The sequence below is a fragment of the Odocoileus virginianus genome, unplaced genomic scaffold (genome assembly GCF_023699985.2).
Source record: "Odocoileus virginianus isolate 20LAN1187 ecotype Illinois unplaced genomic scaffold, Ovbor_1.2 Unplaced_Scaffold_26, whole genome shotgun sequence".
NCBI classification, from domain to species: domain Eukaryota; kingdom Metazoa; phylum Chordata; class Mammalia; order Artiodactyla; family Cervidae; genus Odocoileus; species Odocoileus virginianus.
The window spans coordinates 160,695-176,150 of NW_027224288.1; the positions used below are offsets into that span (position 1 = coordinate 160,695).

Genomic DNA, 15,456 nt, shown 5'->3' on the forward strand with positions numbered 1-15,456 from the left:
GTGTACAACACAGTGATTCAATATTTTTATAGATTATACCCCATATAAGTTATTATAAAGTATTGATGATATTCCTTGTGCTATACATTATAATCCTTATATCAGGTAGTCTGTACCTCTTAATTCCCTTCACCTATTTGCCATTCTCCCCACTGCTAACCACTGGTTTCTTCTCTGTGAGTCTGTTTTGTTATCAGTTCAGCTCAGTTTAGTTGCTCAGTCATGTCCGACTCTTGGAGACCCCATGGACTGCAGCACGCCAGGCCTCCCTGTCCATCACCAACTCCCGGAGTTTACTCAAACCCATGTTCATCGAGTCAGTGATGCCATTCAATCATCTCATCCTCTGTTGTTCCCTTCTCCTCCTGCCCCAATCCTTCCCAGCATCAGGGTCTTTTCAAATGAGTCAGTTCTTCACATCGGGTGACCAAAGTATTGGAGTTTCAGCTTCAGCATCTGTCCTTCCAATGAACACTCAGGACTGATCTCCTTTAAGATGGACTGGTTGGATTTTCTTGTGGTCCAATGGACTCTCAGGAGTCTTCTCCAACAACACAGTTCAAAAGCATCACTTCTTTGGCACTCAGCTTTCTTTGTAGTCTAGCTCTCACATCCATGCATGACCACTGGAAAAACCATAGCCTTGACTAGACAGACCTTTGTTGGCAAAGGAATGTCTCTGTTTTTTATTATGCTGTTTTGTTATACATTCTACTTATTTCTTTCTTTAACTTTTTCTTTTATATTGGAGTACAGTTGACTAACAATGTTGCGTTAGTTTCAAGTGGACAGCAGGTGATTCAGTTATTGCCCTTTTGAATTATTTTCCTGTTTAGGCCATTACATAGTATGGAGCAAAGTTCTGTGCACCAAACAGTAGGTTATACATTTTAAATATGGCAATGTGTACATGTCAATCCCAAACTCCCTATCTTTCCCCAGCCCGGCCCTCTCCCCAGTAACTATGGTTAGTTCTCTAAGTCTCTGTGAGTCTGTTTCTGTTTTATAAACAAGGTCATTTGTATCATATTTTTTTAGATTCCACATATAAGCTATATCATACAATATTTCTCTTTTGTCTGGCTTACTTCACTCAATATGACAATCTTTAGGTCCATCCATGTTGCTGTAAATGGCATTATTTCATTGTCTTTTCATGGCTGAGTAATATTCCATTGTATATATGTGCCACATCTTTATCTCTTCTTCCACTGATGGCCACTTAGGTTGCTTCTACTTCTTGGCTGTAGTAAATAGTGCTGTAACATCGAGGTGCATGTGTTGTATCAAATCATGTTTTTCTCCAGATGTACACCCAGGAATGGGGATGCTGGATCTAGTTTTAGTTTCTTAAGGAAACTCCACACTGTTTTCTATAGTGGCTGTACCAATTTACATTCCCACCAACAGTGTAGGAGGGGTCCCTTCTCTCTACACTCATTTATTGTTTGTGGATTTTTTTGATGATAGACATTTTGATTGGTGTTAGGTAATATCTCATTTTAGTTTTGATTTATATTTCTCTAAAATATAGTGATGTTGAACATCTTTTCATGTGGCTCTTGGCCATCTATAGGTCTTCTTTGGAGAAATGTTTAGGTCTTCCATGCATTTTTGGATTGGGTTGTTTGTTTTGATAACATTAAACCTTATGAGCTGCTTGTAAAGTTTGGAGACTATTCTCTAGTTGGTCACATCATTTATAAACATTTTCTCCCATTCTGTGGGTTGCCTTTTCATTTTGTTTATGGCTTCCTTTGCTGTGCAAAAGTTTTTTTTTGTTGTTGTCTTTTGTTTCTTTTTGGTTGTCAAATGATCCTTTATTGATCCTTTATTTTTCTTTTTCCTTTGCAGTTCTTAATGTGCAAAAGTTTTTGAGTTTAATTAGGTCCGCCTGCAATGTGGGAGACCTGGATTTGATCCCTGGGTTGGGAAGATCTCTTGGAGAAGGGAAAGGCTATCCACCCCAGTATTCTTGCCTGGAGAATTTCATGGACTGTATAGTCCGTGGGGTCACAGAGTTGGATATGACTGAGTGACTTTCACTTTCAGGTCTCATTTGTTTATGTTTATTTCCATTACTCTTATGCAGCAAAACTTTATGAGAGTTGTCTAGACCTAGTTTCCCTAAGTTATCTTCTGACATTTTATCATAAACCCCTCTGATCTGGCATTCTCCAACTTACCACTTCACTGAAAGAGCTCTTATTGACATAAAGAGCAATCAGTTTTTTACTAAATTCAATGGCCAGTTTTCAATTATCATGTTATTTGGCCATTATAGGCATTAGACATGGCTCATCACTCCACCTTCTGCAAACACTGGATTCATTTGGATTCCAGGACAAGACACTCAGCTCGTTTCCCTTGTCAGTAGCTCCTTCTTTGTTTCCTCTGCTGGTTTCTTCTCATTCCCTTGAGAGTTAATGTTGACATGTTGCAGGATTCGGTCCTTTGTCTTCATTCCTTTTCTGCCCACAATCATTTTCTCAACAATCTTGTTCAGTCTCATGACTTTAAACATAATACATGAGCTCAGGAATCCAAAAATAAATTTTTCAGCATACACCTCTCTCCTGAACTCTAGACTCATTTCAGTTTTTTGATTTTTTTTCTAAATGAAGTTACTCAATTTACAATGTTGTGTTAATTTCTGCTGTGCAACAAAGTGACTCAGTTATACACATATTGTGCATGCTAAGTCATGTCTGACTCTTTGTGACCCCATGGACTGTAGTTCACCAGGAGCCTCTGTCCATGAGATTTTCCTGGCAAGAACACTGGAGTAGGTTGCCATTTCCTCTTCCATGGGATCTTTCTGATCCAGGAATCAAACCCAGGTCTCTGGCATTGGCAGGTGGATTCCTCACCCCTGAGCCACCAGGGAAGCCTATACACATATAGATATTCTTTTTTATCTTCTTTTCCATTATGGTTTACCACAAGATATTGAATATAGTTCCCTGTGCTATACAGTAGGGACTGAACTCTAGACTATTACATTGAATCTCTTATTTGACATTTTTCTCTCAATATCTAACAGAAATTAGAAATGCACTGCCTTCCAAACTGAATTCTATATCTCCAGTGGTTCCCTCCAGACCTTCCTCATCTAAATGAATGGCCATTCCCATTTTCCTGCTGCTTATACTAAAAACCCAACTCAATGAAACTATGAGCCATGTCTTATAGGGCCACCCAAGATGGACAGGTCATAGTGGAGAGTTCTGACAAAATGTGGCCCACTGGAGAAGGGAATGGCAAACCACTTCAGTATTCTTGCCTTGAGAACCCCATGAACAGTATGAAAAGGCAAAAAGATATGACACTGAAAGATGAACTTCCCAGGTTAGGTGCCCAATATGCTACTGGAGAAGAGTGGAGAAATAACTCCAGAAAGAATGAAGAGACGAAGCCAAAGAGAAAACAATGTCCAGTTGTGGATGTGACTGGTGATGGAAGTCAAGTCCCGTGCTATAAAGAGCAATATTGCATAGGAAACTGGAAGTTAAGTTCATGAATCAAGGGAAATTAGAAGTGGTCAAACAGGAGAGGGCAAGCATGAACATCAACATTTTAGGAATCAGTGAACTAAAATGGACTGGAATGGGTGAATTTAATTCAGATAACCATTATATCTACTACTGTGGGCAAAGAATTCCTTAGAAGATATGGAGGAGCCCTCATAGTCAATGAAAGAGTCCAAAATGAAGCACTTGGATGCAATCTCAAAAAGAACAGAACAATCTCTGTTTTTCTCCAAAGCAAACCATTCAATATCAGAGTACTCCAACTCTATGGCCCGACCAGTAATGATAAAGAAACTGAAATGAAATGGTTCTATGAAGATTTATAAGACCTTCTAGAACTAACACCTACAAAAGATGTCCTTTTCATTATAGGGGATGAAAGTAGGAAGTAGGATGTCAAGAGATACGTGGACTAACAGCACATTTGGCCTTGGAATACAAAATGAAGCAGGGTGAAGGCTAATAGAGTTTTGCAAAGAGAACACACTGATCATAGCAAACACCCTCTTCCAACAACACAAGAGAAGACTCTACACACGGACATCACCCAATGGTCAACATCGAAATCAAACTGATTATATTCTTTGCAGCCAAAGATGGAGAAGCTCTATACAATCAGCAAAAACAAGACTGGGAGCTGACTGTGGCTCAGATCATGAACTCCTTCTTGCCAAATTCAGACTTAAATTGAAGAAAGTAGGGAAAACCACTAGACCATTCAGGTATGACGTAAATCAAATCCCTTATGTTTATAGAGTGAAAGTGAGAAATATATTCATGGGATTAGATTTGATAGACAGAGTACCTGATGAACTATGGACAAAGGTTCATGACATTGTACCAGAGGCAGTGATCAAGATCAATCCCCAAGAAAAGGAAATGCAAAAAGGTAAAATGGTTGTCTGAGGAAGCCTTACAAATAGCTGAGAAAAGAAGAGGGTGAAAGGCAAAGGAGAAAAGGAAAGATATACCCATCTGAATGCAGAGTTACAAAGAATAGCAAGGAGAGATAAGAAAGCCTTACTCAGAAAATGAGAGATACAAGGGAACATTTCAAACAAAGATGGGCACAATAAAGGAAAAAAATGGTATGGACCTAGCAGAAGCAGAAGATATTAAGAAGAGGTGATAAGAATACACAGAAGAACTAAACAAAAAAGATCTTCATGACCCAGATAACCATGCTGGTGTGATCACTCACCGAGAACCAGACATCCTGGAATGTGAAGACAAGTGGGCCTTAGGAAACAAAGTTTTTGGAGGTGATGAAATTCCAGTTGAGCTTTTCAAAACCCAAGATGATGCTTTGAAAGTGCTGTACTCAATATGCCAACAAATTTGGAAAACTCAGCAGTGGCCACAGGACTGGAAAAGATCAGTTTTTATTCCAATCCCAAAGAAAAGCAATGCCAAAAAATGCTCAAATGACCACACAATTGTTCTCATCTCACACAGTAGCAAAGTAATGCTTAAGATTCTCCAAGCCAGGCTTCAACATTACATGAACCAGATGTTTAAGCTGGATTTAGAAAAGATAGAGAATCCAGCGATCAAATTGCCAACATCCGCTGGATCATCAAAAAAACTAGAGAGTTCCAGAGAAACATCTATTTCTGCTTTATTGACTATGCCAAAGCCTTTGACTGTGTGGATCACAATAAACTGTGCAAAATTCTTAAAGAGATTGGAATGCCAGACCACCTTACCTGCCTCCTGAGAAATCTGTAAGCAGGTTAAAAAGCAACAGTTAGAACTGGACATAGAACAACAGACTGTTTCCAAATTGGGAAAGGAGTACATCAAGGCTGTATATTGTCACGCTGCTCATTTAACTTATATGCAGAGTATATCATGTGAAATGCTGGACTGGATGAAGCACAAGCTGAAATCAAGGTTGCTGGGAGAAATATCAATAAACTCATATATGTTGATGATACCATCCTTATGGCAGAAAGTGAAGAGCAACTAGAGAGCCTCTTGCTGAAAGTGAAAGAGGAGAGTGAAAAGGTTGGATTAAAACTCAACATTCAAAAAATGAAGTTCATGGCATCCAGTTCCATCACTTCATGGCAAATAGATGGGAAAACAGTGGAAACAGTGACAGACTTTATTTTTGGGGGGCTCCAAAATCACTGCAGATGGTGACTACAGCCTTGAAATTAAAAGATGCTTGCTCCTTGGAAGAAAAACTATGACCAACCTAGATAGCATATTAAAAAGCAGAGACATTACTTTGCTGACAAAGTTCCATCTAGTCAAAGCTATGTTTTTTCCAGTAGTCATGTATGGATGTGAGAATTGGACCATAAAAAAGCTAAATGCTGAAGAATTGATGTTTTTGAACTGTGGTATTGGAGAAGACTCTTGAGAGTCCCTTGGACTGCAAGGAGATCCAACCAGTCCATCCTAAAGGAGATCAGTCCTGAATATTCATTGGAAAGACTGATGCTAAAGCTGAAACTCCAATATTTGACCACCTGATGGGAAGAACTGACTCACTGGAAAAGACCCTGATGCTGGGAGAGATTGAAGGCAGGAGGAGAAGGGGATGACAGAGGACGAGATGTATGGATGGCATCATATTCGATTGATATGAATTTGAGCAAGCTATGGGAGTTAGCAATGACAGGGAAGCCTGCCGTGCTGCAGTCCATGGGGTCCCAGAGTATTGGATATGACTGAGCGACCTAAATGAACAGAACTGATACTAAGTTCCCTTGAGTTCTTCACAGTTCTCTATTACAGTTCACTTCTAATTCAGGAGTAAATAATGGCACCCTACTTTCAAAGTATACCCATTATTTTTTCTCTCCTGCTACTTCCACTTGAAATTACACTAGATTCTTGACCCTAAGCATCTATTGTTAACACTAGCCACAGTGATTTTGTGATTATGCTGAAGCTGAGTTCAGCATAGGTGAGACCATGCCGTTGCTCTGCTGAGAACCCTGTGATGACTCCCACCTCACTCCGAGTAGAAGTTACAACTCTTACATTGACTTGAGCCCAGCATGATCTGGCCCCTTTTCACCCCTCTCCCCACCTCTCCTGCACTCTTACCATCAAATCACCGTGTTTGCATCACAAGGGCCCCTTTACTGATCCTGGAACACATCAATCAGGTTCCTACCCCTCCTATAGGGCCCTTGTACCAGCTATTATCTCTTCCAGGAATGCTTTTCCTTCAGACATTCACAGGCTTAATACCCTTATTTTCTTCAAGTATCTTCTCAAATGCCACCTTTTCAATGAGGCCTACAAGCCACCTAAAAATTCAATTGTTCTAGAATTCATACACGCTTTTTGCTAGCTGTTTTCTTCTCACTTTTATCTTACTACTTACGGCCTTCTAATCTACTAAGTATTTTACTGATTTTGATATGTACTGTTTATGGCCAGACTTCCCCATGATAAAACGTTAACTCTGGAAGCAAGGATCTTCCATTTATTCTATAATTAATCACAAATACTTCTTAATTTGGAGTATAACTGCTTTTCCATGTGTGTTAGTTTCTGCTGCACAAAGAACTGAATGTATACGTATATCCCCTCCCTCCTGAGTCACACTCCCTCCCCATCCCCAGCCGTCTAGGTCACCACAGAGCACCGAGCTAAGCTCCCTGCGTTACACAGCAGCTTCACACTAGCTATCTATTTTATGTATCATAGTGTATATATGTCAAAGCTACTCTGTCCATTGGTCCCACCCTCCCATCACAAATACTTGTCAGAGTTCCTGGCATGGACTAGGCACTCAACAAATAATTCTTAAACATGTGAAACCAACAAGTAAAACTCCTATAGAAGAGAAAATATGTTATATCAGTGACAATCTGAGTTATCTAACAAAGTACAGGCAGGGCCATGGAATATGTCTCAGAGGGAGTGATATTAAGACTGAGATGCAAATGATTAGAGGTAGTTACATAAGCAAAGTTGGGGGCTGGGGAGTAGATCTTCTCAGAGGAAACAGTGCAACAAGGCCCGTCGGTAAAAAAAACCATTAGGAAAAACTGAAATGAATTAATATGATTGGGGCTAAGGAGAACAATTGAAGGGATGATGAAAAACTATTAGTGAAGACTGAAAGAAATTTACTGATTGGGACTTAGGATAGCAACCAAAGGAATGGTAAAATGTAGGACTAAAAATAAAAGAAGGAATTATTTTAAAAAGATACTTAAAAGTGATCATGTAATTTATCTTCTAAATGAGGGTATTCTTAAGAATCAAAGTGGATTTCTCTTCATAATGACACCAGGACAATGTATACAATTTGGTACTGTCCTGGGAAAACAAGGACTGCTTCAAGTAAAAAGAGAGAGAGAGAGAGATTTTGGTTATCAATTGTAAACCATTTTATAGTATAAAATTTAGAATTTTTTCCCAATGGCTAGTAGGAAGAAATTAAAAATTAATGCAGGAGTGTGATTATAACATAATGTAAAGACTGCTACTCTGGTAGCAAGGTGGAGAGGAGTGCAGGGCAGCAAGGCTGGAGGCATGGAGAAGAGACTGAGGGCATTCTGCAGTGGAAGGGCAGGACGACGGAGACCCAGGCCCACCAAACTGAGCGTGGACATGGCAATGGACAACTTTAGAGGCCACTTGGTTAAACTTAGTGGAATTCAGTGAAATACAAAGTATAAGAAGAGAAGAATAGTGAAACGTTAGAATTCTGTCATTACAAATAAAAGGATGATGGTATCACATTTTTTAGCAAAAAAAGAAAAAAACGAAGGAGGAAGTTGTTTTGAATGAATATAGAAAGATTAGCTCAATTTGAATATACCACATTGGTTTTTCCAATGCTTGTTTGATTTTTCCATATAGCCCGTGGACAGTTTAATATGTTGCTGTGAAAAGAGATTTAAGGTCATGATTTAGCCAAGGGGATCAATTTATGGAGAAGACTCTTTGAGAGCAGACGCAACAATTTAGGGAAAATGAATGTACAGGGTGCAGAGGAAATAGCACTAGAGCATTTTAAGAAGAACTTGGTCAATATTTCATAGGCTGTGATGATTCCACTGGATTTAGAGCAGAGCAGTGGCCTTGCCAGAGCAGTTTCAGTGATATACTGGGTGCAAATTTCAGACCTAACTGGTAGAGACAGGAGATAATGGTAAGATTTCAAGCCAGCAACTGAAGACAACACTTGAAATTTATCTGTGAAGATGTCAAGGCATGAGGTCCAGAAGCGTGTGTGTGTGTGTGTGTGTGTGTGTGTGTAGATAGAGACATGAAGAGAGTCAGAGAGAGAGAGAAGCAGGGAGGAAGAATGAATTGGTGATTAAAAAAAAAAATCCAAGTAATGAGGATTAATAAAAAAGTGAAGTCCCTAAGAGGGAAATGGAGAATGGCTTGTTGCATAAGTGAAGGTATTTATATTAAAATATTATAAGCTAAAAAAGGGAACACATTTTCCTTGTGATAGAAACTCAGTGCATGTAGGTTTGTGTGTGGCTTGGTGACAAAATTTAATGGAAGTTCTTATTTGTCTGAATCTTTTTTAAAAAAATTTCTGTGTCACAGAAGCCAACTTCAGTAAGAATTAGATAAAAGATTGGGGAATCTGGGGAAACAGAGAGAGAATCTGAAAGAGCCATTATTAATAACTGAATGTAGACGTTACAAAGAAATACAGAAGTGTCTGGTGTTTATATTCTAATCAGATATATGAAACTGTTGTTAGAAGTTTTGAACTATTTTAATTTCTTACCAGTTTAACAGATTGGAAATTTTGTTCTTTATATTTAGTTATTTAGTTATACCGAGTTTGTAAGGCACACAAGTATATTTTAAATTTGACTTTGGAATTTTGAGAAAAACAAATATAGTTGTTATTCTTTTTAAAGAAGGAAATTAATTACATTCTCAAATTTATTTATACTTACCCATGCTGGCAATTATGCTATGTACAGGCAATCTAGACGGTCCGTGATAAAATGACCTTGGTACATTGCTTTTTTTCTGATGGTCGTGGTTTTTAAATGCTGAATTCTCTTCTTTGGTAATATTAATATAAAAACATGTATCTGTGGCATTCATAATATATCGAGGACCTTGATTCAGCAAAATGTTTTTATTATCTTCTCTCCTAATACCAATCAAGCAGACACCAAACCTTAATTTAAAAAAGAAAATAAAGGAGTTTAAGTTTAAAGTTCAGCAAAGGTCTTAGTTTTTTAAGCTTGAATATTAAGAAAATAAGTAAACTATTAAAAGGCAAAGGGAAATTAAAACCTCAAATAGGAAGATTTTAAAGCTTGAAAAGATCTTATAAATTCAAAGTTCTTGTTTTTATAGAAGAAAACAAACCAAAAAAACCAATATCGTTAGTGTTGTGAAATCAACTTGGATACTAAAGACTATGTGTGTATATATATATATATATATTAATAAAAAAGAATGGAATAAAAGATAAAAGAAAACATCAAAGTAAATATCGTTTAGTAAGGGCAATTTTTTTGGGGGGGGTAAATTTTGTATGTATACTGGGTCTTACCATCAAATGTATATCTTAATTTGGCCCAAAAAATAAAACAGCATTTTAATTAACACTTTAAAATTTAAATCTATACAAAAGATTCATTTTCTTGTGAATTTCTACAGCATTAAAATGTTATTAAAGAAAATTGAAAAGATGCTAATCTGATCACAGGACCACAGTCTTGTCTAACTCAGTGAAACTAAGCCATGCTGTGTGGGGCCACCCAAGACGGTCGGGTCATGGTGGAGAGGTCTGACAGAATGTGGTCCACTGGAGAAGGGAATGGCAAACCACTTCAGTATTCTTGCCTTGAGAACCCCATGAACAGTATGAGAAGGCAAAATGATAGGATACTGAAAGAGGAACTCCCCAGGTCAGTAGGTGCCCAATATGCTACTGGAGATCAGAGGAGAAATAACTTCAGAAAGAATGAAGCGATGGAGCCAAAGCAAAAACAATGCCCAGTTGTGGATGTGACTGGTGATAGAAGCAAGGTCTGATGCTATAAAGAGCAATATTGCATAGGAATCTAGACTGTTAGGTCCATGAATCAAGGCAAATTGGAAGTGGTGAAACAGGAGATGGCAAGAGTGAATGTCGACATTCTAGGAATCGGCGAACTAAAATGAACTGCAATGGGTGAATTTAACTCAGATGGCCATTATATCTACTACTGTGGGCAGGAATCCCGTAGAAGAAATGGAGTAGCCATCATGGTCAACAAAAGAGTCCGAAATGCAGTACTTGGATGCAATCTTAAAAACGACAGAATGACCTCTGTTCATTTCAAAGGCAAACCATTCAATATCATGGTAATCCAAGCCTATGCCCAACCAGTAACGCTGAAGAAACTGAAGTTGAACGGTTCTATGAAGACCTATAGACCTTTTAGAACTAACACCCAAAAAAGATGTCCTTTTCATTATAGGGGACTGGAATGCAAATGTAGGAAGTCAAGAAACATCTGGAGTAACAGGCAAATTTGGCCTTGGAGTACAAAATGAAGCAGGGCAAAGGCTAATAAGAGTTTGGCCAAGAGAACGCACTGGTCACAGCAAACACCCTCTTCCAACAACACAAGAAAAGACTCTACACATGGACATCACCAGATGGTCAATACTGAAATCAGATTGATTATATTCTTTGTAGCCAAAGATGGAGAAGCTCTATACAGTCAGCAAAAATAAGACCAGGAGTTGACTGTGGCTCAGATCATGAACTCCTTATTGCCAAATTCAGACTTAAATTGAAGAAAGTAGGGAAAACCACTAGACCATTCAGGTATGACCTAAATCAAATCCCTTATGACTATACAGTGGAAGTGAGAAATAGATTTAAGGGACTAGATCTGATAGACAGAGTGCCTGATGAACTATGGACGGAGGTTCATGACATTGTACAGGAGACAGGGATCAAGACCATCCCCATGGAAAAGAAATGCAAAAAGGCAAAATGGTTGTCTGAGGAGGCCTTACAAATAGCTGTGAAAGGAAGGGAAGCAAAAAGCAAAGGAGAAAAGGAAAGATATTCCCATTTGAATGCAGAGTTCCAAAGAATAGAAAGCCTTCCTCAGTGATCAGTGCAAAGAAATAGAAGAAAACAACAGACTGGGAAAGACTAGAGATCTCTTCAAGAAAATTAGAGATACCAAGGGAACATTTCAGGCAAAGATGGGTTTGATAAAGGACCGAAATGGTATGGACCTAACAGAAGCAGAAGATATTAAGAAGAGGTGGCAAGAATACACAGAAAAACTGTACAAGAATGATCTTCACGACCCAGATAATCACAATGGTGCATTCACTGACCTAGAGCCAGACATCCTGGAATGTGAAGTCAGGTGGGCCTTAGAAAGCATCACTATGAACAAAGCTAGTGGATGTGATGGAATTCCAGTTGAGCTATTTCAAATCCTGAAAGATGATGCTGTGAAAGTGCTGCACTCAATATGCCAGCAAATTTGGAAAACTCAGCAGTGGCCACAGGACTGGAAAAGGTCCATTTTCATTCTAATCCCTAAGAAAGGCAATCCCAAAGAATGCTCAAACTACCACACAATTGCACTCATCTCATACGCTAGTGAAGTAATCCTCAAAATTCTCCAAGCCAGGCTTCAGCAATAGGTGAATCAAGAACTTCCAGATGTTCAAGCTGGATTTAGAAAAGACAGAGGAACCAGAGATCAAATTGCCAATATACGCTGGATCATTGAAAATGCAACAGAGTTCCAGAAAAACATCTATTTATGCTTTATTGACTATGCCAAAGCCTTTGACTGTGTGGATCACAATAAACTGTGGAAAATTCTGAAAGAGATGGGAATACCAGACCACCTGACCTGCCTCTTGAGAAACCTGTATGCAGGTCAGGAAGCAACAGTTAGAACTGGACATGGAACAACAGACTGGTTCCAAATAGGAAAAGGAGTATATCAAGGCTGTATATTGTCACCCTGCTTATTTAACTTATATGCAGAGTACATCATGAGAAACCCTGGGCTGGAAGAAGCACAAGCTGGAATCAAGATTGCCGAGAGAAATATCAATAACCTCTCAGGTATGCAGATTACACCACCCTTATGGCAGAGAGTGAAGAGGAACTAAAAAGCCTCTTGATGAAAGTGAAAGAGGAGAGAGAAAAAGTTGGCTTAAAGCTTAACATTCAGAAAACTAAGATCATGGCATCTGGTCCCATCACCTCATGGTAAATAGATGGGAGACAGTGGAAACAGTGTCAGACTTCATGTTTTGGGGCTCCAAAATCACTGCAGATGGTGATTGCAGCCATGAAATGAAAAGACGCTTACTCCTTGGAAGGAAAGTTATGACCAACCTAGATAGCATATTAAAAAGTAGAGACATTACTTTGCCAACAAAGGTCCATCTAGTCAAGGCTATGGTTTTTCCAGTGGTCATGTATGGATGTGAGAGTTGGACTGTGAAGAAAGCTGAGTGCCGAAAAATTGATTCTTTTGAACTGTGGTGTTGGAGAAGACTCTTGAGAGTCCCTTGGACTGCAAGGAGATCCAACCAGTCCATCCTAAAGGAGTTCAGTCCTGGGTGTTCATTGGAAGGACTGCTGCTGAAGCTGAAACTCCAGTACTTTGGCCACCTCATGCGAATAATTGACTCATTGGAAAAGACCCTGATGCTGAGAGGGATTGGGGGCAGGAGAAGGGGACAACAGAGGATGAGATGGCTGGATGGCATCACCGGTAGATGGGCATGAGTTTGAGTAAACTCCAGGAGTTGGTGGTGGACAGGGAGGCCTGGCGTGCTGTGATTATGGGGTCGCAAAGAGTCGGACAGGACTGAGTGACTGAACTGACTGACTGAACTGAAAGTCAATACTGGGCTTCCCTGGTGTCTCAGACAGTAAAGAATCTGCCTGCAATACAGGAGACCTGGGTTTGATCCCTGGATCAGGAAGATCCCCTGGAGAAGGGAATGGCAACCCACTCCAGTATTCTTCTCTAGAGAATTCCATGGAGAGACAAGCCTGTTGGGCTATAGTCCATGGGGTTGCAAAGAGTTGATCATGACTGAGTGAATAACGCTTTCACTTTCAAAGTCAATATTCCTACTAAATTATACTTTATACCCAAGAATCTTAACTTGTAGAGACCAAACAAAAGGTGAGAATTTAAATGTCTCAATAATTACGATGATAATTCAAAAATACTCCAATACATGAGCACCAATATGGGTTACATTATGGAAAACTGGATGTAAATTAAAATTTTAATTCCATTCTGAGATGGAAACATACTTTTTGTGCGCATGGAAAGAAGCATATGTGAAGCTCTTTCCTTCATATTCAGCAAAAAATGTGCTTTCTTCCAGAACGATGTGGTACACTTCATTCCCAGAGCATCTGCCGTACACTTTCTGCCACTGTTCTGGCGACTGCTGGCCTTCTCTGCAACAAAAGCACACACACATACACACGCACAGAGACAAACAGTGAGTGTGGCTCAAAGCACAGCCGCTGTCCTACATAATCCAGAGTTTCCCAACTGCAGGGAGGAACAAGCACAGTTCAAAGAAGTATCTGTGTGCTGCTCGAAGTGATGACGTGATCACCAAACATTTGCAACGAGACACCTACAAGAATTTCAAAACTACAGAATATAGACACTTGATAAAAGGTAAATTCGTTAAAAGAATTTCACAATCCAATTAATAAAAGCATTTATTGTGATCATGAACCAGTGAGCTGTAGCAATTGAATTTTAGACTTTGTTTATGTATATCATGTCATGCACAGCCTTTATATAATCCTTGTCTTATAGTCTCAATAACATAGCCCACTTCATCCCATTTATAATACTGCTTGGCCCCTGTATGTTTTTGACTTGCTTTGTATTTAAAATTATAAATATATATATACATCTCAATTAATCAATTTGATTTCATAAAAAAAAATATATATATATATATATATACTCTTTATTTCTGCCCAAATCAGAACAATGACGTTCTCCCAATTGTGTAGAAGTTAGCAAAAGATATGTTTTGTGATAAAAGAATTTCTGAAAGAGATTTCCAAAAGTACTTTTTAAAAAGAAGATAAGTTTATCACAGAAAATGTAGTTTCTTTTTTTTTCTCCCTAGAATAGTCTGCTCAGTGGCTTTAGAAATGTATAAAAAATTCAACTTATGCAAAATTTATTGTGAAGATACACGAACGATTTCCCATTTTGTACAATAAATTCCACTTGGTGAATAAAGTTTATGAACTGTGTTAAGTACAAGAAATACACATTCTAGAATAAATGAGATACATTTATAAAAATCAAAAATATTTCACCATAATCTCTATAGTTTCTGCACAGATTAAAGTCATATCTATCATATTTTTAACTGAGCTTTGTTTGGAGGGTTACTGGGAGATAAAACATTTATAAACATTTTCAAAGTTTCAATAAATTTAAAAAAAAAGTATATTTTCCAGGTATGTTTCATGTGTACTTCAGTCCTTCTTGAAAGTGAAAGTGGAAGTCGCTCAGTCCTGTCCAACTCTTTGTGACCCTATAGTCTGTGGAATTCTCTAGGCCAGAATACTGGAGTGGGTTGCCATTCCCTTCTCCAGGGGATCTTCCCGACCCAGGAATCAAACTGGGGTCTCCTGCATTGCAGGTGGATTCTTTCCCAACTGAGCTATCAGGGAAGCTTAAGACTTGAGACCCTGGGCTTTGGAGTCTGACTGCCTGATCTGAACCCTAACTCTGCAATCTTGGGTGAGTTATTTAACTTCTCTATGATACTTTACTTCCATAACAAAACATTATCCATGTTACTGGGTTGAATTAAATGAGATAGTACAAATAAATCATTTAGCAGATTTTGGGAGTGTAGTAATCTTCAGGAAATGTTAGTTTACATTATTATTTTGCTGGTATATCTTCTTCATTGCTGAATTTTGGAGCCACTT

General features: G+C 38.6%; 1 protein-coding gene across 1 annotated transcript in view; it reads right to left on the reverse strand.

Annotated features, from left to right (window-relative positions):
- Positions 1–13,964, reverse strand: part of LOC110124645 (potassium channel subfamily T member 2-like) — a 129,309-nt gene extending 115,345 nt beyond the window's left edge. The window contains 2 exon segments of the mRNA XM_070463091.1: positions 9,428–9,657; positions 13,792–13,964. Of these exon segments, the coding sequence (XP_070319192.1) occupies positions 9,428–9,657; positions 13,792–13,964 (403 nt within the window).
- Between the last annotated feature and the right edge of the window lie 1,492 nt (positions 13,965–15,456).